The sequence below is a fragment of the Pelodiscus sinensis genome, chromosome 25, assembly GCF_049634645.1.
Source record: "Pelodiscus sinensis isolate JC-2024 chromosome 25, ASM4963464v1, whole genome shotgun sequence".
In the NCBI taxonomy this organism is placed as follows: domain Eukaryota; kingdom Metazoa; phylum Chordata; order Testudines; family Trionychidae; genus Pelodiscus; species Pelodiscus sinensis.
This window is the reverse complement of record NC_134735.1, coordinates 23422158-23447386: the sequence shown is the minus strand read 5'-3', so window position 1 is coordinate 23447386 and position 25229 is coordinate 23422158. Positions and strand designations below refer to the sequence as shown.

The following is a 25229-nucleotide window of genomic DNA, read 5'->3' as shown; positions in this document are numbered from 1 at the left end:
TTAAAGGGAAGTTAGATCAAGTCATGGAGGTTGGGTCCATGGAGTGCTATTAGCCAGGGGGTAGAAATGGTGTCCCTGGCCTCTGTTTGTGGAAGGCTGGAGAGGGATGGCACGAGACAAATGGCTTGGTCATTGTTTCGGTCCATCCCCTCCAGGGTCCCTAGTGTTGGCCGCTGTCGGCAGACGGGCTAGATGGACCTTTGGTCTGACCCAGTATGGCCATTCTAAGCTCAGGGTCGGGGGGGTCTCACTGGACCACCTTGATTTTCATGCAAACCTGCTCCTGGGTGGCCAGGCTGGCAGCTATCCTGCCCTAGATGGCCACTTTCCTTTGCCTAGTGCGGAGGTCGTGGATGAGGTCCACGATGTCCGCACTAGACCAGGTGGGCGCCGGCCTCTTGCGGACCTGTGCAGTTTCCCTGGTGGTGCCCAGAGTGGATCACACAAATTGCCTGATTCACACTCGGTCCTTGCTCCTTTCCCTCCCTCCCAGAGCTGACATGCCACCAATCAGCAGCTCTAGGAGAGGAGACAGAGGAGTGGGGCAGAGTGCAAATCAGGCAATTTGTGGCACTTCGGAAGTGCTGGGAGGAAGGGAAAGAACAGGTAAGTGTAGGGCCCTAGTGCATGAGAGGCGCATGTGGATGGGGACAGATGAGGAGCTGTGGGCTCCTGTGGCCACAAGGAGGGTTACTCAGGCAGCCCACCCACTATTCGTGGTTTTCCATCCCTGTGCTAGAGTGAATTAAAACATCCTCATCCATTATCCTGTCAGCCCATCCTTCTCTTGCTGAGGGGGCATGGTGGTGTCTATCTCTTAGGAAAGTGTTAATTAGAACCTGAGAGATCTGTGTGGTTTTGTACCATCCTCTAGTCAGAGCTTACTTGGTTATGTGACACCTTGCTACTATTCTGCCAAGGCCTACTCAGATTCACACACTGTTATGCCTAGGGTTCCAGCAAAGCCACTAAGCTCTTAGACTGGGCTATGAGGAAACTGTTTTAGAGAAGACCACAATCAAATAGGGTGATTAAAGAGAATCCAGATCAGCAGGCATTTCTTGCTTTGTGTTTGGCAGTCTGCCACTCTGACTTTGGACGAAAGAATCTCAAGCATTGTTACAGGCTGGGGATTGACTGGTTAAGTAGCAGTTCTGCAGAAAAGGACCTGGGGATTACAGTGGATGAGAAGCTGGAAATGAGTCAACAGTGTGCCCTTGTAGCCAAGAAGGCTAACGGCATATTAGGTTGCATTAGGAGAAGCATTGCCAGCAGATCTAGAGAAGTGATTCTTCTTCTAGTGGTTGCTCAAGTCCATTCGAATTAGGTGTGCGCACTGCGTGTACTGCGTCTTCTGGAGCGTTTTCCCTAGCGGTACCCGTAGCGCCGGCAGGGCACCGCCATGGCACTGCCCCACCTCAGTTCCTTCTTACCGCCTGTGACGGTCGTTGGAGCGTCTCCGTCTCTCTCTCTCTCTCTCTCTCTCTCTCTTAGATCAGTTAATGGTTCCCGTTTTCTCTTAGCATTGTAAATAGTTCAATTAGTTAGGTAGTTAGTGACTTTGTTTTGTCCCTTCTCCCCCTTTCGGGGGTGATGAATGCCAGGGCCGCAAGGCTTTAAGGCGTGCGCTGTCTGCACAAAGTTCATGCCCAAAGGAGACCCTCACGACAGTTGTCTGAAGTGTCTGGGTGAGGGCCATCTTACAGATGTCTGTAAGATCTGCAAGTCTTTTAAGCCGAGCACTAAGAGGGAGAGATTCTCTCATCTAAAACTCCTCCTCATGGAGGCGGCTTTACAGCCAGCACCGGCTGGGCATGCTGCGGTACACAGTGCACCGGTGTCTATGCAAGATGCTCTGTCCCGAGGCCGGACCTCGGTGTCGAGGGCCCGGCACTGGTCTCACTCTCTGGCACCAAAGAGGTCAAGAAAGTCTTGAGAGGTCTCCGAGCCAGAAATCCAGGTTGGGCCTGCACCGTGGTGCCAACTCACCGGTGCACTTATCCTCATCCTCATCCTCTACAGTGTGGCGTAAGCAAGCAGGACATCCGTCCAATCCAGGGCAATTACCCTCTCACCACCCTTCCACACTGGACACCTTTGAGGCAGCGCAGGACCTCATTAGCCTCACTACCTCCCCTCCGTCATCGGTTGAAGCGGAAGGGTCGAGGTCACCTACGCCAGAGGCCGTGTTGGCTTTGGCTTCGCCTCCGCACCGGCATGATCGGACGGCTCAGGCCACTTACGCAGCGGGATCGTCCCCAGTGGGACCAGTACCGCTTGCCTCCTCACCGGTGCCGGTATCGACACAGGCCTCCATGCCTCACCCGGCACCCGACTGGTCTCGGCCTTCCTCGGTGCTAGGACCTCTTTCTGTCCCCCTCCTGGCCGCCCCGGTGCCGTACCACTCTAGCCTTGTGGCAATGTCTACGGCACCGTCATCGTCGACGCTGGCATTGAGCAGCTTCCTAGAGGTGCTGTGCCAGTCGTCGGCGCTGGGCCCTTCAGCGTCAGCCTCTGCAGCACTGATGCACGTCTTGGCACCGTCGCAGGCACCGGCATCGACCATGTGGACCTTGCCAGTGCCTCAGTCAACAGTGACGTAGGTTTCTTCAGGGTTCATCTTGCAACCGATACCGGCTTCGGCAGCGCCGTTGTGCTCCGCGTCAGCACCGCAACCGGCACCAGGACTGGGCCTCCCGGTGCCGCGACCGGCACAAGCCCGGGCACCAAGGCTCAACCCTTCAGCACCAACACCACTCTCGGCACCGGGCCCGGTTCCCCCAGTGCCGCAACAGCAACCTGTTCCCCCAGTACCGCAACAGGCACCGCTAACTGCACCGGGACCAGTCTTCCCGGTGCTGGCATGCCCCCACCGAGCTCACGCTGGTAAACCCGAGTCCATGGCCAGGTTTGCCCCTCCATCGGATACGGGACATTCCTCATCTGCGCCTCCCTGGCCGGAGTCTGATTGCTCATCGTTCCGGTCGGAGTCCTCGGGAGCCTCTTCAGCTCTAGATCCCACTCCCGGCACTGACGTGATCGTCCACAGGTGCAGCAGACTTGGCCATCTCAGCCGCAGTAGCCCTTCTGGACTCCATGGGCCTACCACCAGTGGCAGGGCCTGTGCCCTCCTCTGGTGTCAGGAGCCTCGGGTCGCTGATCGCAACCATCAGCATCGCTGTCGCGACCCCCTCCTTCCCCCCAGAGGCTGCTTGTGTCGGATCCTGCAGCTGAGACACAGCCTTTGGTACCGAAGCCGCTTCCGCAAGCGGTACCCCCTGTCCAACCCGGCACCGACCCAGGAGTCGTCGTCGTCATAGTCTCCTGATGAAGCCCTGGCGGATCCTGCACCGGCGCTGCCTACTATGGATGCCCGAGCGCATCAGGAGCTGCTCAGGCATCTGGCCTCCAATCTGGGTGTCCCTGTGGAGCCAGTAGTGGAGGACATGGACCCCATGATTGGCATTCTTTCGGATGACGCGCCCGCCCGTTTGGCTTTGCCACTTAATAAAACCGTGGCAAAAATTACCAATGCCCTGTGGCGAACACCGGCGACTCGACTCCTTTTAAGGTAGGGGTCAGGGAGATGCTACTACGTTCCCCAGTTGGGGCACGAGCACCTGTACTCCCAGCCTGTCCCGGGGTCCTTGGTCGTTCAGGCTGCGGCCCAAAGGGAGAAGCTCCCCCAGCCGGGGCCATCCCCGAAAGCTAGGGAGCCCAAATGTCTTGACCGGATGGGCCGGAAGGTGTACGCCACCGGTGGGGTGCAACTCCGCATCGCTAATCAGCAGGCGATGCTGAGTCACTATGCTTTTAATACATGGCAGGCTGTGGATAAGTTTAAGGACAAGCTGCCTGCCGAGTCCCGTCAGAAGTTTGCGGCCATGACCTCTGAGGGTAAAGCCATCGCCCGTACAGCCCTTCAGGCTTCCCTGGACGCTGTCGACTCTGCAGCCGCACCATGGCGTCAGGTGTGGTTGCAGGTATCTGGAATACCTCCTGATGTCCAGTCTATTATCCAGGATCTGCCTTTTGACCGCAAGGCGTTATTCTCGGAGCATACGAACTCGAGGCTCCATGCGCTCAAGGACATGAGGTCTACCCTACGGTCCTTGGGGATCCACACACCGGCTCCTTAGCGTCATCAGCTACCCTACAGGCAGCAGGGGAGACCGCAGTCCCAGGTCCCCCATGGGTATTACTGGAGACGCCATCCTTGTCCTCCCGGTGGGGGTGCAGGGGCAGCTGCGGGCCCCTCGTCCATAAGTGGACGTAGACATCGTCCGAGGGGGGACAACCCCCATGGGGTTGGTCAAGGCCCCTCCCAGCAGCATAAGCACCAATTTTGATGGGCTCCCAGAGAGTTGTGCACCAGCCTCCCACCCTGGCCCCCTGTTTGGGGCCAGGTTATCCTGGTTTGCTCAGGCCTGGGCAGAAATCATGATCGACGCCTGGGTCCTAAACCAGGAGTGGCTATACCATATCCTTTTTGGGCCTGACCCCTTCCAACCCGCCCGCCCCGTCCCTTTTCAGGGGCACCTCTCACGAAGGCATGCTCCACCAGAAGATGCTGGCACTCCTCCAAAAGGGAGCTGTGGAGAAGGTCCCTTTCCAGCTGGGGTCCTTTACTCCCGATATTTCATTGTCCCAAAACCTAAGGGCGGGGTCCGTCCCATCTTAGATCTCAGGGACCTCAACAAGGCGGTCGTGAAATCCAAATTCAGAATGGTAACCCTGGCTTCTGTCATCCCAGTCCTACAGCTAGGAGACTGGTACGCAACTCTCGATCTCAGGGATGTTTACTTCCATGTGGCGATAAGACCCAGCCACAGGAGGTTCCTCCGTTTCATTGTTTCCCGATGCCACTTCCAATTTACAGTGCTCCCATTTGGCCTTTCAACGTCACCAAGGGTCTTTACAAAATGCATGGCAGTCGTAGCGGCGTTCCTCTGCAAAAGAGGGGTACACGTATTTCCGTACCTGGACAACTGGCTAATTCGTGGCCGTTCCTATGAACAAGTGGAGACCCATGTGTCCCTCACAAGGGCCCTCTTCGTAAGGCTGGGACTCATGCTAAACGAGGAAAAGTCATCGACTCCCTCTCAGTACCTTGAATTTGTGGGTGCCCTCCTGGACGTCAGAGGGCGAGGGCATTTCTCCCCAGACCCAGGTTCCTGTCCATAGTGGAGCTGGTCTCCGAATTGACCCTGTCTTCTATCACAACCGCCCGGGTCTGCTCAAGGTTACTGGGGCACATGGCAGCATGTACGTATGTGGTACGCCATGCTCGAATGAGGCTCAGGCCTCTGCAGACCTGGTTGGCAAAGGCATTCAACCAATCCAGGGGTCTCTGGTACACAGTTCTCAGTGCCTCCGGAGGTAATAGCCTCCTTACAATGGTGGACTCTGGAGGCTGTGGTGTGCAGCGGGATCCCTTTCACTGTACCTCCCCCCTCGCTCACTCTGGTCACAGATGCCTCGGACCTGGGTTGGGGAGCACACCTGGGGTGCCGCAGGACCCAGGGTCTTTGGTCCCCTGCAGAGCAGGCTCTGCACATAAATGTCCAGGAGCTCAGTGCAGTCAGGAGAGCGTGCAAGACCTTCCGGTCAAAGCTCTCTCGCCTCTTTGTCCTGGTCCGCCTGGACAACATGGCAGCTGTATTTTACATCAACAGGCAGGGGGGAGCCCGGTCACCTCCCCTCTGCCGCGAGGCTCTGTACCTCTGGGACCTGTGCGTAGAGCACGACATGGTTTTGCAGGCAGAGTACCTGCCGGGCTGCAAAAACCTGCTGGCCGATGCTCTGAGCTGGTCCTTTGGAGCCCACGAGTGGTCTCTCAAGGACTCAGCCCTTCATCAGATCTTCCTCAGGTGGCGCTATCCCCTACTAGACCTGTTTGCCTCAGCATGCAATACCAAGTGTCAGAGTTACTGCTCCCTGTTGGGGTTGGGGGAACACTCCTGGGGGGATGCCATGACGGTCACGTGGCCGGTGGGCATCCTTTATGCTTTCCATCCGTTCCCCCTAATTCCCAGGGTTCTGACCAGGGTCAAGACCTTCAGGTCCACGGTCATCCTGATAGCCCCCAGGTGGCCCAGACAATTTTGGTTCCCTATACTGGTGGACATGCTCAGCGAGGAGCCTGTAATGCTCCCGCCAGCTCGGGATCTCCTCACCCAACCTTGGGACGGGGGGACCATGGCTCACCTGAATCTCAGGTCTCCACCTAACGGCCTGGTTTATCCGTGGTTGACCCAACCGGAAAGGGAATGTTCCCAGGAGGTACAGATGGTGCTCCTAAGTAGTAGGAAGCCATCTACCAGGCAGTTGTACGCAGCCAAGTAGTTCCGCTTCTCGTCTTGGGCATCCTGAAGGGGAGTTCACCTGTCCCGTCCATTCTGGACTACCTTTTTGAACTTAGGTCCGGTGGCCTCTCTACCTCCTCTATCAAAGTCCATGTGGCATCTTTCTCCGCCTTCCATGTTGGTTCGGCAGGACTTTCTCTGTTTTCTGACCCTATGGTTAAAAGGTTCCTCAAGGGCTTGGATAAGTTGTATCCCTCGGTTAGACCCTCTCTCCCCACTTGGGACCTTAACCTCGTTTTGTTTAGACTTGTGTTGCCCCCCCCCCCCCTTTGAGCTGCTGGCCACGTGCTCTTTGAAGCACCTCTCTATGAAGGTTGCGTTCATTGTGGCCATTACGTCGGCTCGCAGGGTCTTTGAACTGAGGGCGTTAACTGTAAATCCGCCCTACCTGGTGTTTTCTGACAATAACTTGAGGCTCTGCCCTCACCCGGCTTTTTTCCCCAAGGTGGTGTCACCGTTCAATTTATCCCAAGAAATTTACCTCCCGGTTTTCTTTCCAAAGCCCCACGCCTCCCCTAAGGAGCAAGTGCTCCATTCCCTGGATGCTAGACGTGCACTAACTTTTTATATTGATAGGACCAAACCCTTTCGCAAATCCACACAATTGTTTGTTGCTGCTGCTGACAGAATGAAAGGGCTTCCCATTTCAACCCAGAGGTTGTCCAATTGGGTCGCAGGGTGTATCAGGGAGTGTTATGCCCTGGCTGGGAAGGTCCCACCCTGGGTTACAGCACACTTGACCAGGGCGCAGGCATCCTCTGTGGCTTTTGGGGAGCAGGTTCCAATCATTGAAATCTGCAGGGCGGCCACGTGGTCGTCACTCCACACCTTTACAGCGCACTACGCGCTTGCACAGCAGGCCAGGGAGGACACAGGAGTGGGCTCTGCAGTCCTCAGCTCTGTGTTGTAAATATGTATGGTTATCAGTGTAACATTGCACTTTGTACGGTATTTATGTGTGTGTTTGGTTGAATAAATTTGTTTGGTTTGTTCAACTTTCATGGACTTCTCTTTCTGAGTGCTCCGACCCCTCCTCCTTGAAGTGGGGTTGGCTTGGAAGTCACTTAATTTGAATGGACATGAACAACCACTCGAAGAAAAGAACGGTTACTTACCTGTAACAGTTGTTCTTCCAGATGTGTTGCTCATGTCCATTCAACTCCTCCCCCCCACCTCTCCTTGTCGGAGCATCCGGCAAGAAGGAACTGAGGTGGGGCAGCGCCGGCAGAGGTACTTATGCACCGCCATGGCGGCGCCACTCCAGGGGATGCCCTGCTGGTGCTACGGGTACTGCTAGGGAAAACGCTCCAGAAGATGCGGTGCACGCGGTGTGTACACCTAATTCGAATAGACGTGAACAACACATCTCGAAGAACAACAGTTACAGGTAAGTAACCATTCTTTTTCCCTTTATTCAGCTTTGGTGAGGCCACATCTGGAGTATTGTGTCCCGAAAGGATGTGTCTATAGAAAGGATGTGGACACATTGGAGAGGGTCCAGCGGAGGGCAACCAAAATGATTAGGGGGCTGGAGCACATGACCTATGAGGAGAGACTGAGGGATTTGGGTTTGTTTAATCTCCAAAAGAGAAGAGTGAGGGGGGATTTGATATCAGCTTTCAACTTCCTTAGGGAGGTTCCAAAGAGGATGGATAGAGGCTGTTCACAGTAGTGACAGAGGGCAGAACAAAAAGCAATGGTCTCAAGTTACAGTGGGAGAGGTCTAGGTTGGATATTAAGAACAAATATTTCACTAGGAGGGTGGTGAAGCACTGGGATGGGTTACGTAGGGCGTGGGTGGAATCTCCATTCTTGGAGGTTTTTAAGTCTCAGCGTGGCTAGGTTGGGATTGGTCCTGCCTTGGGCAGAGGGCTTGTCTTGATGACCTCCTGAGGTTGGATTCAAGCACTCAAAAATTAGACCATTCCAGAATTGAGGTGGTATGTGCAACCTAAATTCTATCCAACTGTGTGAATGCATCATGATAGTCTCCTAAGGGTATGATCATGTGCTGTTTTTTCCACAAGGCCCTGGCTGTGAAATGTCTGAATGCCTCTCTTTCCTTACCTTTACCAGGCTGTGAAGTGATAGCTGTGAACACCCGCTCCACTAGCCAGACTTTTATTTATAAATGTGATGCTGTCCTGTGCACTCTGCCTCTGGGAGTGTTGAAACAGCAACCACCTGCTGTACAGTTTGTGCCACCTCTTCCAGAGTGGAAAACGTCCGCTGTGCAGAGAATGGGTTTTGGGAATCTTAACAAGGTAATGTCACAGGAGAGGGGAAATGCTATAGAGAAATAAGTACAATAAAAAGATACTAGAATGCATGATGCTAATCTGGAAAGCAGCTCCTCACTTTCTTTCTAGATCCCTATTGTTTGGATTGTAAGAAGAGCCATTTCTGTGCAAATTGTGAGTTGCACTGAACTTGACTTGGCTTAGGAACGCAACTGTAAAAGGAGACCTCACAATTTTTGTCTTTGTGTTCCTACTATAGGAGCTGGAACCTCAGTCGTATATCTGAAGAGTGTTTTTCTTCTTTACTGTGTTCCTCTGTAGGATGCTTCCAGGTGCCAAGTGGCTTCATATGAGCAAAGTTGAAGCAACAGCTGCCCCCAGCCCCTTCCCATTTATATCTTTAGAACACCTGTAGGTACATATCAGTGTTGCCCTGCCTTGATTGTAATCTGGATTGGAGGAACACCTCTTTTAAAAAAAATAGTTCAGTCCAATGCTGATTAAATCCTTGGTCTCACAGGATTGAAATGCCAAATGAAATGCCAATCTGTGGTGCTTCTTTGTGAGCTGGTACCCTGTGTATATTTCACATGTGAGTACTCATGCACCTGAATTTGGAAGTTTCCTCTAAGCAGGATCTATTTTCTCAAAGAATTGTCCTGTATACCTGTGTAAATGTGTTTTCCTAGTTTTGTGCTGGAGTAGAAATAAAAGAAACTAGATGTAACATAAAAAAAAGAATAACGGGAACAAAGCTGTGTGTCTATTGTAGGACTGGTGCTAATGAGGCTAATTAAGTGGAAACTGACTTTATAATGCGACATCCAGTTAATGTTTTTCCTCAAGCCCAGGTAAACATGTCAGATTTGCAGATGAATACCAATTCCACACTCTCACCCTGTAACTGGCTGGTGAAATTCCTTTGTAGAAGAATGGCTACTTTTAAATCTATGATTGAGTGCCCAGGCAGGTTAAAATGTTCTCCTATAGGTTTGTCATAGAGACTGAACAGTTTCGCAACTACAGAATCATAGAATACTAGAACTTGAAAGGATCTTGAAGTCAAGTCCAGTCACCTGCACTCATGGCAGGAACAAGCACTATCTAGATCAGGAGTGGGCAATAATTTTTTCAGGAGGTCCACTTCACAAGTTTTGGTTATGTGATTGTGGCTGGCTTCAACACAGTCCCCTCCCCCAGAAAGGACAGGGGATGGGGAGAGAAAAGGGGGGAGAGAGAGAAATAGACTTTGTGACACACATTGATTGTGTTTGTGGCACAGAGATAAGAGTGTCTAGATAGTTGAAGTCCCCCAACACCCTCTGCTTTGGATGATTGTTTAAAAAAGCCTCATCCACCTCTTTTACCTGGTTAGGTGGTCTGAAGTAGACCCCCTAGCATGACATCACACTTGTTTTTTACCCCTTTTAACTTACCCCAGAGACTCAACAAGTCTCTCTCCTATGTCCATTTCAACCTCAGTCCAAGGATGTATATTTTTAATATACAAGGCACCACTTTTTTCCCTACCTATCCTTCCTGAGCAAGCTGTACCCTTCTATACTAATATTTGAATCATGTATTATTCCACCAAGACTCTGTGATATCAGCTTTGTTGTAATTATGTTTGTTTATGGTTAAATAGTATGGTTCACAATCCTGCTGGAAAGGTATAACAAGTGGGGTCCCGCAGGGATCTCTTTTGGGACCAGCTCTGTTCAATATCTTCACCAACGATTTAGATATTGGTATAGAAAGTACGCTTATTAAGTTTGCAGATGATACCAAGCTGGGAGGGGTTACGACTAATCTGGAGGATAGGGTCATAATTCAAAATGACCTGGACAAATTGGAGAAATGGTCTGAGGTAAATAGGATGAAGTTTAATAAAGACAAATGCAAAGTGCTCCACTTAGGAAGGAACAATCAGTTTCAGACATACAGAATGGCAAGCGACTGTCTGGGAAGGAGTACAGCAGAAAGGGATCTAGGGGCTATAGTGGACCACAAGTTGAATGAGTCAGCAGTGTGATGCTTTTGCAAAGAAAGCAAACATGATTCTGGGATGCATTAACAAGTGTATTGTGAGCAAGACACGAGAAGTCATTCCGCTCTCCTCTGTGCTGGTTAGGCCTCAATTGTGTTCAGTTCTGGTCACCGCATTTCAAGAAAGATGTGGAGAAATTGGAGAGGATCCAGAGAAGAGCAACGAGAATGATTAAAGGTCTAGAGAACATGACCTATGAGGGAAGGCTGAAGGAATTATGTTTGTTTAGTTTAGAAAAGAGAAGATTGAGGGGGGACATGATAGCAGTTTTCAGGTATCTAAAAGGGTGTCATAAGGAGGAGGGAGAAAACTTGTTCATCTTGGCCTCTGAAGATAGAACAAGAAGCAATGAGCTTAAACTGCAGCAGGGGAGGTTTAGGTTGGACATTAGGAAAAAGTTCCTACCTGTCTGGGTAGTCAGACACTGGAATAAATTGCCCAGGGAGGTTGTGGAATCTCCATCTGTGGAGATATTTAAGAGTAGGTTAGATAGATGTCTGTCAGGGATGGTCTAGACAGTATTTGGTCCTGCCACGAGGTCCCTTCCAGTCCTAGTATTCTATGATTCTATGATTTACTTGCTCTTCAAGTTCTTCCTGCTTATTTCCCAGATTTCTTTCATTTGTGTACAAGTCAGCTAAGATACTGATTTGATTTTGCTCTCCAGTTCTGCCTTGTTGCTCCTTTATCTCTGCTATTCTAGCGCATGGCATATATACATAGCAGAGGGGCATTGCTGGCACTCAATGGCATATAACACATAGAGGATGTGCAGCAGCTGTATGAGCCTCTGATGTTGTGGCTTAGTCCTGTGATGGTATTGCTTGTAAAGATATGTGGACAGAGTTGGCAATGGGGTTTGTTGCAAGGGTAGGTTCCTGGGTGAATGTGTCTAAGGTGTGATATGTGGCCGCTGGTGAGTATTTGCTTCAGGTTGGCGGGTTGTCTGTCTCCCACAGCATTTGAGTGAGGGATTGTTTTCCAGGATAGGTTGTAGATTGTTAGTGATGCACTGGAGGCGTTGAAGCTGTGGGCTGTTGGTAATGACCAGTGGTGTTCTGTTTTCCTTGTTGAATTTCTTAAAGGTTCAGGTGCAAAGAGCCTTGATCTGGTGTGCTTTACCTGTTGGGATCTAGGCTTGCTGATAAATGAGCAGAAATCAACTCTGATCCTTCAGATGATAGAGTTCATAGGAGCAATACTCATCTGCAAGCACACCAAAGGCCTGTTTCCAGACCATGTTAAGCTTGATCTCCCACATGGGCCCACCCTCTACGACTGCCTGCGTGTACCTTAAGATACTGAACCATATTGCACTTAGACTTAATGTTGTCTGGTATGCATGGCACCATCTTAGAGCCCTGGAGGCATGGCTGATGTTGGTCTACCTTCCCAATACACACCTTCTGGACCGTGGTCATGGTACCGGAACACATCTGGTTGTCCATGGACCCAGCTCAGTAGTGAAAGGAGTTCCCTTTGATAGATGCCTGCAAATTCATGGATATCTGCAATCTAGATATCCATGATTCATGTTTGCAGATGTGGGTACTACAAAAGGGCTCTACCAACCTGCTCTGCTGCTGCCTCCACTGATTTTTAGAACCCTGAGCAGCTGAGATGCAGTGCCCATTAACCCCAGTCCCTGTGCCACCCCTTAGCCTCATCAGTTTATAGCCCCAACTATACGTACAGTATGATGGGGGCTAATCTGGCTATGACAAATCAGGAAAGAGATCTTGGAGTTATCGTGGACAATTCTCTGAAAACTTCCACACAGTGTGCAGTGGTGGTCAAAAAGGCAAATAGGATGCTAGGAATTATTAAGAAAGGGATAGAAAAATAAGACACAGAATATCTTACTGCCCCTGTATAAAACTATGATACGCCCACATCTTGAATACTGTGTACAGATGTGGTCTCCTCACCTCAAAAAAGATATTTTGGCCTTGGAAAGGGCTCAGAAAAGGGCAACTAAAATGATTAGGGGTTTGGAACGGGTCCCATATGAGGAGAGGTTAAAGCGACTGGGACTTTTCAGTTTAGAAAAGAGGAGGCTGAGGGGGGAATATGATAGAGGTCTATAAAATCATGAGTGGTGTGGAGAGGGCGGATAAAGAAAAGTTATTTATTAGTTCCCATAATAGAAGAACTAGAGGACACCAAATGAAATTAATGGGTAGCAGGTTTAAAACTAATAAAAGAAAGCGCTTCTTCTCACACAAGAATTCGGGAAGACGGATCCAAGAATTAGGAGCGCAAGTGGTGTTCTCATCCATCCTCCCTGTTGAAGGGAAAGGAATGGGCAGGGATCGTCAAATTGAGGACGTAAATGCGTGGTTGCGCAGGTGGTATCGCAGAGAGGGCTTTGGTTTCTTCGACCATGGGACTCTGTTCCGGGCACAAGGATTGTTAGGAAGGGATGGAATCCACCTAATTAAGAGAGGAAGGAGCATCTTCGCGGGCAGGCTTGCAAACCTAGTGAGGAGGGCTTTAAACTAGGTTCGTTGGGGGACGGTGACCAAAACCCTGATGGGAGTGGGAAAGTCAGATACCGGGAAGAAATGCAGAGAGGAAGGAGTAAGAAAGCAGGACCCCTGTTTAGAATGGAGAAGATAGGGCAATCAACTGGTGTACAAACACTTCAGGTAACTAATGCGAGAAGCCTGGGCAACAAACAGGAAGAACTGGAGGCCCTGGCCCAGTCCAAGAAATATAATTTAATTGGGATAACAGAGACTTGGTGGGATGACTCGCATGACTGAAGCGCTGTCATGGAAGGGTATAGACTGTTCAGGAAGAACAGGCAGGGGAGAAAAGGAGGAGGAGTTGCACTATATGTAAGAGAGCACTGTGATTGCTCTGAACTCCAGTATAAAGAGGGAGAAAAACCTGTTGAGAGTCTATGGGTTAAGTTTAAAGGAGCAAACAACAGCAGTGATGTTGTGGTTGGTGTCTGCTACAGGCCACCGAATCAGGTGGATGAGGTAGATGAGGGTTTCTTCGGACAACTGAGCGAAGCTTCCAGATCGCAGGCCCTGGTTCTCGTGGGGGACTTCAATCACCCTGATATCTGTTGGGAAACCAATACAGCAATACACAGGCAATCCAGGAAGTTTTTAGAGAATGTTGGGGATAACTTCTTGACACAACTGCTGAAGGATCCAACCAGAGGCCGTGCGCAGCTTGACCTTCTGCTCACAAACAGGGAAGAACTAATAGGGGAAGTGGAGGTGGGTGACTACCTGGGAAGCAGTGATCATGAGATGGTAGATTTCAGGATCCTGACCAAAGGAAGGAAAGAGAGAAGTAAACCTTGGACTTCAAAAAAGCAGATTTTGACTCCCTCAGAGATCTGATGGGCAGAATCCCCTGGGATGCTAACATGAAGGGGAAAGGAGTCCAGGAGAGCTGGCAGTATTTTAAAGAAGCCTTATTGAAGGCACAGAAAGAAACCATCCCGACGCATAGCAAGAGAGGCAAACATGGTAGGAGACCGGATTGGCTTACAGGAGAAATCCTTGGTGAACTTAAGCACAAAAAGGAAGCTTACAAAAAGTGGAAACTTGGACAAATGACCAGGGAGGGGTTTAAATGTATAGCTCGAGAATGCCGGGGGGTTATCAGGAAGGCAAAAGCGCAAATGGAATTGCGACTGGCTAAGGATGTGAAGGATAACAAGAGAGGTTTCTATTGGCATGTTAACAAGAAGAAGGTGATCAGAGAGGGTGTGCGGCCCCTAATGGATGAAGGAGGTAACCTAGTGACAGATGATGTGGGGAAAGCTGAAGTACTCAGTGCTTTCTTTGCCTCTGGATTCACGGACAAGGTTGGCTCCTGGACTTGGGCGCTAAGTGACGCAAGATGGGATGAAGATGGACAGCCCGTAGTGGTTAAAGAACAGGCTAGGAACTATTTAGAAAAGCTAAACGTACCCAAACCCATGGGTCCGGACTTAATACATCTGAGGGTACTGAGGGAGTTGGCAAATGTCATTGAGGAGCCTTTGGCTATTATCTTTGAAAAGTCGTGGAGATCGGGAGACATCCTGGATGATTGGAAAAAGGCAAATGTAGTGCCCATCTTCAAAAAAGGGAAGAAGGACAATCCAGGGAACTATAGGCCGGTCAGTCTTACCTCCGTTCCTGGAAAAATCATAAAAGGGATCCTTAAGGAATCCATTTTGAGGCACTTGGATGAGAGGAAAGTGATTAGGAATAGTCAGCATGGATTCACAAAGGGCAAGTCGTGCCTGACCAATCTGATTAGCTTCTATGATGAGTTAACTGGCTCGGTGGACATGGGAATGTCAGTGGATGTTATATACATTGACTTTAGCAAGGCTTTTGATACGGTCTTCCACAATATTCTTGCCAGCAAGTTAAGGGAATGTGGATTGGATAAATGGACGGTAAGATGGATAGAAAGATGGCTAGAAGGCCAGGCCCAGCGGGTAGTGATCAACGGCTCGATGTCAGGTTGGCGGTCGGTTTCTAGCGGAGTGCCCCAAGGTTCGGTTCTAGGACTGGTTTTGTTCAATATCTTTATTAATGACCTGGATGAGGGGATGGATTGCACCCTCAGCAAGTTTGCGGATGACACTAAGCTGGGGGGAGAGGTAGATACGCTTAAGGGCAGAGATAGGGTCCAGAGTGACTTAGACAAATTGGAGGATTGGGCCACAAGAAATCTGATGAGGTTCAACAAGGACAAGTGTAGAGTCCTGCACTTGGGACACATAGTTACAAATGATAGGTTCTTCTTCAAGATGTGTTGCTTATGTCCATTCCACTTAGTGTGTTTGTGCGCGCTGTGTGCATGAGTTCTGGAAGCTTTTTATCCTTAGCAGTACCTGTTGGGCCAGCCAGGGAGCCCCCTGGAGTGGTGCCGCTATATCGGTGCCTATATACCCTTGTTGGCCCTCCACTCCCTCCGTTCCTTCTTACCGTCCCTTACAGTTGCTGGATTGCTTTTCTTGCTTCTGCAAGTGTGCCCTTAGCACTCTTATCTCTGTAAATAGTTTAATAGTTCTTGTAGCTAGTGTTATCTTAATTGTTGTTTTAAGTACTTAGCAAACCTCAGGGCTTCAAGCCCTGTTAGTGTTGCCTGAAGCCCGTGGCCTGAAGAGACCCGCATAAGGAGTGCCTTAAGTGCATTGCGGAAGGTCATTTGATGAACTCCTGTAGGGATCTGCAAGTCCTTCAAACCAAGGACTAAGAGGGAACTTGACTGCAGACTCAAGCTGCTGTTAATGGAGTCTGCGCTGCAGTCTGTGGCACCGGAGCCAGCACAGTTGGTGCATAGCATGCTGGAGTTGGTACAAAGTATGGAGACCGCACCTAGATGTTCCAGGGCGTCAACACACCGCTCGGCACCAAGGCTTCATTCCTAGTCCCCGGTACTGAGCTCAGACAAGAGAGCGAGGAAAGGAAGATTGCCCTCTAGGCGGGACCAAGGGGTGCTTCCGCATGGACTTCACCACCGCCTAGATGCAGTGAGGCTCCAACACACCACAGGCACAGGTTGAGCCCCGCACGGGCTAGTAGCCCTGACGTACAAGACCTCTTGGGGGAAGAGGTCCCTCATCTGTCAACCCTGGATACCTTCGACATGGCCCAAGAGCTGATTGAATTGACCTCTTCCCCGGGTCCAGCACGGCATGGTGTAGAGCCATGTGACAGCCGCGACCAACAGGCTTTAGAGCGGGGCCAAATCCGCCAGAGGGAGTGATACCGGCCACGTCGGCACGGGGTCAGGGGCTGGGTAGAAGCAACACCATCCCGGCACCTTCAGCACAGGCGGCATCGGTGCGGAAACATCCGGCACCGCACTGGGGCAAACCAGCAGCCATGGTATACCATAGCCAGCACCAAGAGGCACCTGCGGCACCACCTTGATCCGCATCTGAATATTCCTCAGACTCAGATGTGGAGTCCTTTGGTTCAAGGACCATTCTTTCTGTTTTACTCAGAATGTAACCAAGAATTCAAGGACTGCAATGGAAGGCATCACACATTTTCTTTTTTTAAGATAATTTACTCATATTTACATCCCTGTAGCGTGAGTTTTGAAAACTAGTCATTGGGAGTTGTCTGTTTCCTTTCCTGCATTTCTTCTTTATGGGGTTGGTCTTACTAGTTAATTTTAACTTTATTCTTTTTTAGATGGATTTTAAATAAAAAGTCCAGTGACCTAACCATTTGTCTCCTCTTCAGATGAACACATCTAATCCCATATTCTTGTCTTTGTATTTTCAAGCAGTTTCTTGTGAAAGAGAGCAGGTTTACATGTGTAGCTGTAGATGAAAGTTAGACTGATACTATTGTGTGCCTGCACTGCTACTCGAGATGACTCTCTAGTTCCAAGCAACAAATGGTCTGGTAGCACTTTATAGACAGACTAATTTCATTAGTCTGTGAAACATTCAATCTGCTAGAGATTCAGATCCTTAAGAGTGCCTACAAGAAAGTATGAGCAAGACCGTAGCTGGTACGGTAAGTTGGGTTCATACTTCATTTATCTGAAGAAGTGGGTTGTACCCACAGAAGCTCATGACATCTATATATTTTGTTAGCCTTTAAGGTGTTGCTAGACTATTGGTGGTTTTTTAAAAATTTACAGTTACAAATTAACTCAGGTACCCTCTGAAGCTTTTGGGTAGTAATGTTGGGCATTTTTATTCAGTAAGTACTCAACCAGTGCTCCAGCATAGGTAGATGACATTGTGTTGATAAACATGCAAATGAGGCTAACAACCTATGGTTTGCTATTGAATATCTTGTGCCACTTTCTGCAAGAGCTCATGCGTCTAAACACAAATAATTTCACTACCAAATTTTCCCTGGGTTTTCAGTTAAGGAACGCTTCCTCACATCTTGTTCAAACTATTGTGCATGGTTGTATGTAGTGTAACCTGGCGGATGAACTGACCCCTCTGCTGTAGCTTTTTAGTCAGGTTGCAAATTACAATAGGTGGCTTTTGTATGGAAAGGCAATGTGTACATATGTGACTTCGTATTCACTGAATGTTAATATCCTGGTCTTTCCCTTTGTAAAAGCTGTACAAAAAATTGTTCAGTTTTGGGTCCTCTTAACTCTTGAACTTTCTTATTCTAGGTGGTATTATGTTTTGACCGTGTTTTCTGGGATCCAAGTGTCAATTTGTTTGGTCATGTTGGCAGCACTACTGCCAGCAGAGGAGAACTTTTTCTGTTCTGGAATCTCTACAAAGGTAACTATATTGGGTATTCAATTTTATTGTGTCATTGTCTTTGAGTTCAGGTTTTTCTTTGAGTGCTGATCTCTGTGTGTGTTTCACAGTGGGTAGGCATACTCTCCATGTGTGTTAAGACCAGAAAATTGTAGCCAAGTAAGTCTCTGCCAGAATCCCTGCTCTCCTTTTGGTCTGTGCTGAGGATATAAGGGGTGAAACAGAATGCTGCTTTTATTCCTTCTCACTCTTGAAGTTTGGAGAGTATTGGTAAGAATCCCCATCTTTCCTCAAGTAGTACAGAAGATTCAGCAGGACAGAACATGAGTCATTCTCATCATGTTAAATGGCCCATACATCCTGGCCATCCAGCATTCATTCCCCTGGGGATGACTTAGATTATGCCCAAGCTTCCAGGCTTTAAGATCTGCTTCTGCTGCCCCCAGTCCTTTGTGGGCAGTGATAAACACAAACTCTGTCTCTCCTACTTCAGAGATATGAGCTTCTCTGGTATTGTCCACTCCTTTCCCAGCTGAACATGTCAGGCACAAGAACACCGCCTTTAGAAAAACCAAATGAAGCCCCAGTCACATTCAGGCCAAGGGAGAACCTGGAACACTGACAAGAGCACCTACTCACTCAATGGCTGTCTCAGGAATAGGAACTATTCAAGCAAAGGACCTTTTGTCTGGCCTTCTCACAAGACTCTAAGATGCTCTCATAAGCTTAAAAATAGATCCCCTCCTATATCTAAAAGAAAGGCGTGCTAACTGACCCCATCCAGGTGGGGTCAGTTCTTGCACTCAAGACACAATGTTTTAGGCTTGCCTAAGCTTCTTGGGCTGTGATCAGAAAGCGAATAAGAGTGTGGCTTCTTTCGTATTTCTTTCTGCATATAGAATTATAGGATTGGAATAGACCTCCAGACATCATCAAGTCCAGTCCCTGCACTCATGGCAGGACCAAGCACCATTTACACCTTACCTGACAGGTGTTTGTTTAACCTGCTCTTAAACATCCACAATGATGGAGATTTCACAATCAGCTGCTTTTGTGGAAAAACTTGCCAGCTGTCTACACTGGCTGCTTGAATTTCTGCAAGAACACGGACTTCCTACTTTCTGAAATCAGTGCTTCTTGCGGAAATACTATGCTGCTCCCATTCGGGCAAAAGTCTCTTTTGCGCAAAGCTTTTGCGCAAAAGGGCCAGTTGTAGACAGCTCAGATTTGTTTTGCGCAAAAAAGCCCCAATCGTGAAAATGGCAATCGGGGCTTTTTTGTGGAAAAGCGCGTCTAGATTGGCTCGGACGCTTTTCCACAAAAAGTGCTTTTGCAGAAAAGCATCTGTGCCAATCTAGACGCTCTTTTCCGCAAATGCTTTTAACGGAAATGCTTTTCCATTAAAAGTATTTGCGGAATATCATGCCAGTCTAGACGTAGCCCTTAACAATTGGGAAGATTTTCCTAATGTCCAACCTAAATCTCCCTTGCTGCAATTTAAGCCCATTCTTCCTTGTCCTATCATGAGCGAATACTTTTTCTCCCTCCTCCTTGTAGCAGCCTTTTATGTTCTTTAGAACTGTTATCCTGTTCCCTCTCACTAAATAAACCCAATTTTTTTCAGTCTTTCCTCATGGGTCATGTTTTTTTAGACCTCTAATCACTTTTGTTGCTCTTCTCTGGACTTTCCCTTTTGTCCACATCTTTCCTGGAGTGTGAGGTCTGGAACTGGACACGACTTCAGTTGAGGCCTAATTAGCAATGAGTAGTGGGAAGAATTATTTCTTGTCTGTCTTACAACACTCCTGCTAATACATCCCAGAACAATTACGGTTTTTTGCAAGACTATTACACTGACCCATTTTAGTGTACCACTGTTATAGCCAGATCCCTTTCGACAGTACTCCTTCTTAGGCATTCATTTCCCATTTTGTGTGTGTATAACTGATTGCTCCTTCCTAAAGGGAGTACTTCGTATTTTTTTCTTTATTGAATTCCATCCTATTTACCTCAGACCATTTCTCCAGTTTGTCCAGATCATTTTGAATTATAATACTATCCTCCAAATCACTTGCAACCCCTTTAATCTTGGTTTCTTCTGCAAACTTTGAATGTATTCTTTATGCCATTATTCAAGGTATTGAACTGAACCAGCCCCAGAACTGATCCCTGTGGAACCCCACTTATTATGCCTTTTCAATGTGGCACTGAACCATTGATAACTACTTTCTGGGAATGGTTCTCCAACTAGTTGTACATTCACCTTTACAGTAGCTCCATCACGGGTTGTTCCCTAGTTTAAAGAGGAGGTCATGCGAGACTATATAGAAAGCCTTACTAAAATCTTTCAACCAGAAAGGACACTGTCTCAATGACTTAATTACCTGCATCCTGCTTCAGAAGCCTTTTAAATCTGCACTTGAAAGGGAATCCTCTGAACTGTCATTCATGCTAATATTCGACACTCTATGCGGGGGTCTCAGCAAAGACTCTAGCTATCTTACCCATTACAAAGACAGCTTCCCCAATTATCACCTCTAATACCATTAGCTCACAGACATTTACCTTTTCCCCCTCCCTCCCCCCGCATCCCCCTTCTGTTCTGAAATTTGATTTGTCCTTTTCATGTGTGTTCATTTTTTTAATTGTATCCTTTGGTATATATGGTTGTGGCTATTTTCTTCCACTATTTGATCTGAGGAAGTGCGTCTGGCCCACAAAAGCTCATCATCTAATAAACCATCTTGTTAGTCTTTAAAGTGCTACATAGTCCTGTATTTTGTTTCAGCTACACCAGACTAACACGGCTACATTTCTGTCACTTACTAAAATCTAGATATACTGCTATTAGAATGGTTTGACATGATTTGTTCTTGACAAATCCATGTTGACTCATACTTATCACCTTATTACAATCTAGATCTTTGTAAATATGCCTTGAGAATTTAGAACATATGGTATATCTAGACTTTAGTAAGAAGACATCTCCTCTCAGGACTTGACACAATTTTGGTCCCAGTCTCTCTGCTGATTCATCCTTTGGGACAGCACTTCAAGCGATCATACTATCCATATACATGCATCCTCCTCCTAGTACTGCTTGGCAGTCATCCACTGTGGAAGACAGAGAGAGAGAGGCCAGCATTTGAAGCAGAAAGGAAAGTTAGTTACCCTTTGTAATTGGAGTTCTTTGAGATGTGTGGTTCTGTATTCCACTGCATGCCATCCTTCTGCTTCAGACTTTCCCTGGTTCACAGTAAAAGAAAGAGTTGGAGTTATTGGTCTGCATGCCTCATGATACTCTCAGCACTGACTGATACACACGAAGGGACACAGATGCAGACCAACAAACACTACTTGCTAGAATTCTCTAGTCTCAAATGCATGGAGTAAATACATATATTTACAGTCAAATACAAAGAACTGCTGTGTCAAAGAACTCCTGTTATAAAAAGGTGAGTAACTTCCCTTTACCAAGAAATCTAGGTCACTCTGTATGACTGTGCTGTTGTCTTCATTGTTTACCACTCTGCCAGTCTCATCTGCATATTTTCAGTGATTTTTTTTTCTTTCCTGATCATTGATTAAAATGTTGACTAGTCAGTACTGGAGTTCCACTACACACATCCCATGATTACTCTTTTTTAAATTAAAAAAAAAGCAATCATGTCTTTAATGCAGGTCCCCATCTCTTATCAACTTAATGCTTCCTAACATGATTATAAACAGTGATTTTTGACTTTCTAGTCATGTGGATTGTCCCAACTAACAAAGTGTAACAAAATGTCTATTTTAATTCTAATGTAACCCTTATTACCTTTATTTCAGAGTAATATTAGGCCATTTTTAAAAATAATTTTGTTGGGTTTGATTTGCCCTGAAAATTTAAGTTCTGTTCCACATTTTTCTGAGTTTAAATATTTTGCTTATAGTTCTACAAATTAATCAGCATCTTGATGTATTATTCTTTCTCCTCTGTAGCTCCGATTCTCTTGGCCTTAGTAGCTGGAGAAGCAGCTGGGATCATGGAAAACATCAGTGATGATGTCATTGTTGGGCGTTGCCTTGCAATTCTCAAAGGCATCTTTGGCAGCAGTGCTGTCCCCCAGGTAATACGCCCACTCTATTTGATAGATCGGTCTCTGTGTCTGAGCAAACATAAGAACCCCAGATAACTGAGTGCATTAGCCATCTCTTTGTGGTAGGTATTTATGCCAGTGTTTCAATGCCTCCATAGTTTATGGAAGTGCCAGCTGTCCTTTTCCTAGGACCTGTTTATGGAGTGACTCCATCAAGACCATAACCATTTCTCAATGTCAGAGATTTCAGATGGGTTTTTAATTGTTCCCTAGGGAGGACAACACTTAATCTGACAAGCTCTAAAATTTTGTAAACTAAAATGGGCAGATATACATACATTAATACATACATTAATTCAAGGATTCTATCTTTGGACTTGCATCAGGGCAAGGACAGCAATTTCTGTGAAAGGAGCTACATACTTTTAATGCATTTAGCACAGAGGATCCTAACTGATCTAGCACAATGTTTACCTTTTTTATACATTTATTGCAATATCAGATTCTCTAATGGATCCCAAAAGCAGTTTAAACTGCAGCAAGGGAGGTTTAGGTTGGACATTAGGAAAAAGTTCCTAACTGTCATGGGGGTTAAACGTTGGAATAAATTGCCCAGGGAGGTTGTGGAATCTCCATCTGTGGAGATATTTAAGAGTAGGTTAGATGTCTATCAGGGATGGTCTAGACAGTATTTGGTCCTGCCATGTGGGCAGGGGACTGGACTCGATGACCTCTTGAGGACCCTTCCAGTCCTAGTATTCTATAATTTTTAGTCAGGCAGGATATTTCCTAAGATGCTTCATGAATTTCAGAATGGCCCTCTTATTTTCATTCACAAGTGCCATTCTGAACATATGCCAACTAACTGTTTTGGTTGTATTCCAAATATTTGGATTCCTGTATTTTCTCCTTGTGGTATCTGTAGTATTGTCCTGTTAAATGTGTTTGGTTAAATAACTGCAGAAATGAGCTTCGTGATCCATAAAAACTTTGGTGGAAATATTTATTTTCCCTGTGTCAAGAAATATAGACTCCATGGTACTGTTAGGATCTTCATGCTTATTTTATATGCTATAAATTGCTCTTGCAAAGCTAGTGATGTATACAACTCTTGTCTTAGCCCAAGGAGACAGTGGTATCCCGTTGGCGTGCTGACCCTTGGGCCCGGGGGTCCTATTCTTATGTAGCAGCTGGATCTTCTGGAAATGATTATGACTTGATGGCTCAGCCAATTACTCCAGGACCAGCCATTCCAGGTTCTCCTCAGGTGAGAAAATATACAAATGCGGTTAGAAATGACTGGCATGAGAGCACAAATGGAATTTTTAAGAGCCATTTGGGAAACAGGAGCATTTGGCAATTCATCCAATCTCCAGATATCCTCTAATTATAAGAACTGGTCAGAAAACAATTTCTTTCCTTTGGGAAATGTATAACACTTTAAAATTTTGTTTCTGTTCTAAGTTGAAATTCTAAACAATTTCTATTTGGAAACAAGGAGATTTCATTTCAGTAATGTCACTGCATTATAAATTATAGTAAGTGTATAATGCTCACTTAATATTTTTTTATTTTATTACAAATATTTGCACTGTGAAAAACACACTCTTTGTAACGAATGTGCAGCTTACAAATGTAGAAATTTTTGTTACATAATTGTACTCAAGAACAAAAACAGTGTAAAATTTTAGAATCACTTGGTCTGACTTCTTGTTCAGCCTATCTCTATGAGAAGCAAATTGGTTTACTGCCTGCTGCTTATTTACAATGGCACCTAAAAATGAGAGCAGGTGTTTATGTGGCACTTTTGAAACTCATATTGCAAGGTATTTATGTGCCAGATAAGTTAAATGTTCATATGACCATCCAGAGGGACATGCTTCCCTGCTGTTGATGCTTATTTAAAATGTGTTAATTTAAATTTAAGATTGAACTCCTTGCTGGAGAAATGTACGTCTCCTACTTTGTTTCACTCACATTCTGCCATATATTTCATGTTATCTAGCACATGTTCATTTTAAGAACACATTCACAGCAGATTTGACAGAACACAAAGAAGATATCAATGTGAGTTTTTTAAAAATAGCTACAGATTCTTAAACCTTGGGTCAAGTAATGATGTGCCTTCTAAAATCCAAGAGAGATGAGATGTATATCTTAGGAGCAACATTCCAATGCAGAAGCTGTAGAACCCCAAACCACCAGAAAAGAGAATGGTAGCATTTGACTCAGATGACGAAAATAAATGTGCGTCAGTCTGCATTGTTTTGAATTGTTATTGAGCAGAACCTGTCATCAGCATGGATGAATGTTCTCTGGAATGGTGGAAAGATTCATGTGTACCCTCAGCATGAAGGTACACTTGAGCCTTTAGTGCATCTAGCACATGACTATCTTGCAACGCTGGCCATAAAAGTGCTATGAAGTGGGCAGATGACATTGTAAACAAGAAGTGGGCAACATTTTCCTCTTGCATATTGTAACTGTTTGTTTTGAGAGATTGGCTGCAAAAGAAGTAGGACTGGTGGACTTGAAGGTTCAATGTTTTATTTTTGAATGCTGTTATTTTTTGTCCATAATTCAACATTTGCAAATTCAACTTTCATGATTAAGAGGTTGTACTACAAATTGAGACTAGTTTTTTGTTTTTACAGTGCAAGTGTTTGATAATAAAGTGAGCACTGTACACTTTGTATTCTGTTCTAATTGAAAATGTAGAAAACTGCCAAAAATATTGAAATAATGTTCTATTTAACAGCGTGATTAATCGTAATTAATTTTTATTGCTTGAGAGCCCTACTCGCAATATACTCTAATATACAATATTAAATATAAAGATTGAAAGAAAACGTTTTTACCTTATTGAAATGAGACAGTTTTCACACTTCTCCATTGAAAATGTTATCACTGATGTGTGCTTCCTGTTGTGCTGTTATTTCTGTGGTAACATTTTTCACCTGCCTGTTGACAGTGAATGTGCTTAGCTCTTAATTCAGTCCTCCTGTTCAAGAAGTAAAACCAAGAATTTAACTCCTCTTATACCACAAAAAAAGATGAGGGTAGATGATAATATAACACAGGTTCTGTGTAAAAAAAGCATAAATTGGCCTAATGCATCCTCTACCTGTTAGGAAGCATCTACTGAAACGAGCGTTATTCACAAAAGGTCTTCCTAGCCTGCAAGTTGCTTGAGGCACAGGACAGAATTTCAGCTCAGCCTTCACCATGATGCAGTCAGGAGACACCCTGTAACATGTAACCACGTTTGCAGAGTGGGGTGCAGGGAAA

The 25229-nt window shown here is 46.6% G+C and overlaps 2 protein-coding genes across 4 annotated transcripts in view; one reads left to right on the top strand and one right to left on the bottom strand.

The window, feature by feature from the left end:
* The window catches only part of KDM1A (lysine demethylase 1A), a 140424-nt gene that overhangs the window by 112887 nt on the left and 2308 nt on the right, over positions 1 to 25229 (top strand). For both annotated transcript variants that reach the window (XM_075908909.1, XM_075908908.1), the window contains 4 exons: positions 8442 to 8629; positions 17769 to 17883; positions 21844 to 21971; positions 23062 to 23208. In XM_075908909.1, the coding sequence (XP_075765024.1) occupies positions 8442 to 8629; positions 17769 to 17883; positions 21844 to 21971; positions 23062 to 23208 (578 nt within the window). The remainder of the gene's footprint in view (positions 1 to 8441; positions 8630 to 17768; positions 17884 to 21843; positions 21972 to 23061; positions 23209 to 25229) is intronic.
* Positions 21040 to 25229, bottom strand: part of LUZP1 (leucine zipper protein 1) — an 85269-nt gene continuing 81079 nt past the window's right edge. The window contains exons 3-4 of one of the 2 annotated variants that reach the window (XR_012897620.1): positions 24800 to 24942; positions 21040 to 21108 (exon numbers count right to left, since the gene is read on the bottom strand). Coding sequence is in view for 1 of the 2 variants with exons in the window: in XM_075908907.1 (XP_075765022.1) it covers positions 24934 to 24942 (9 nt within the window). In the remaining variant the exon portion in view is untranslated. Of the gene's footprint in view, positions 21109 to 24732; positions 24943 to 25229 lie in introns of those variants that run through there. The other variant, XM_075908907.1, reaches the window with a different exon arrangement.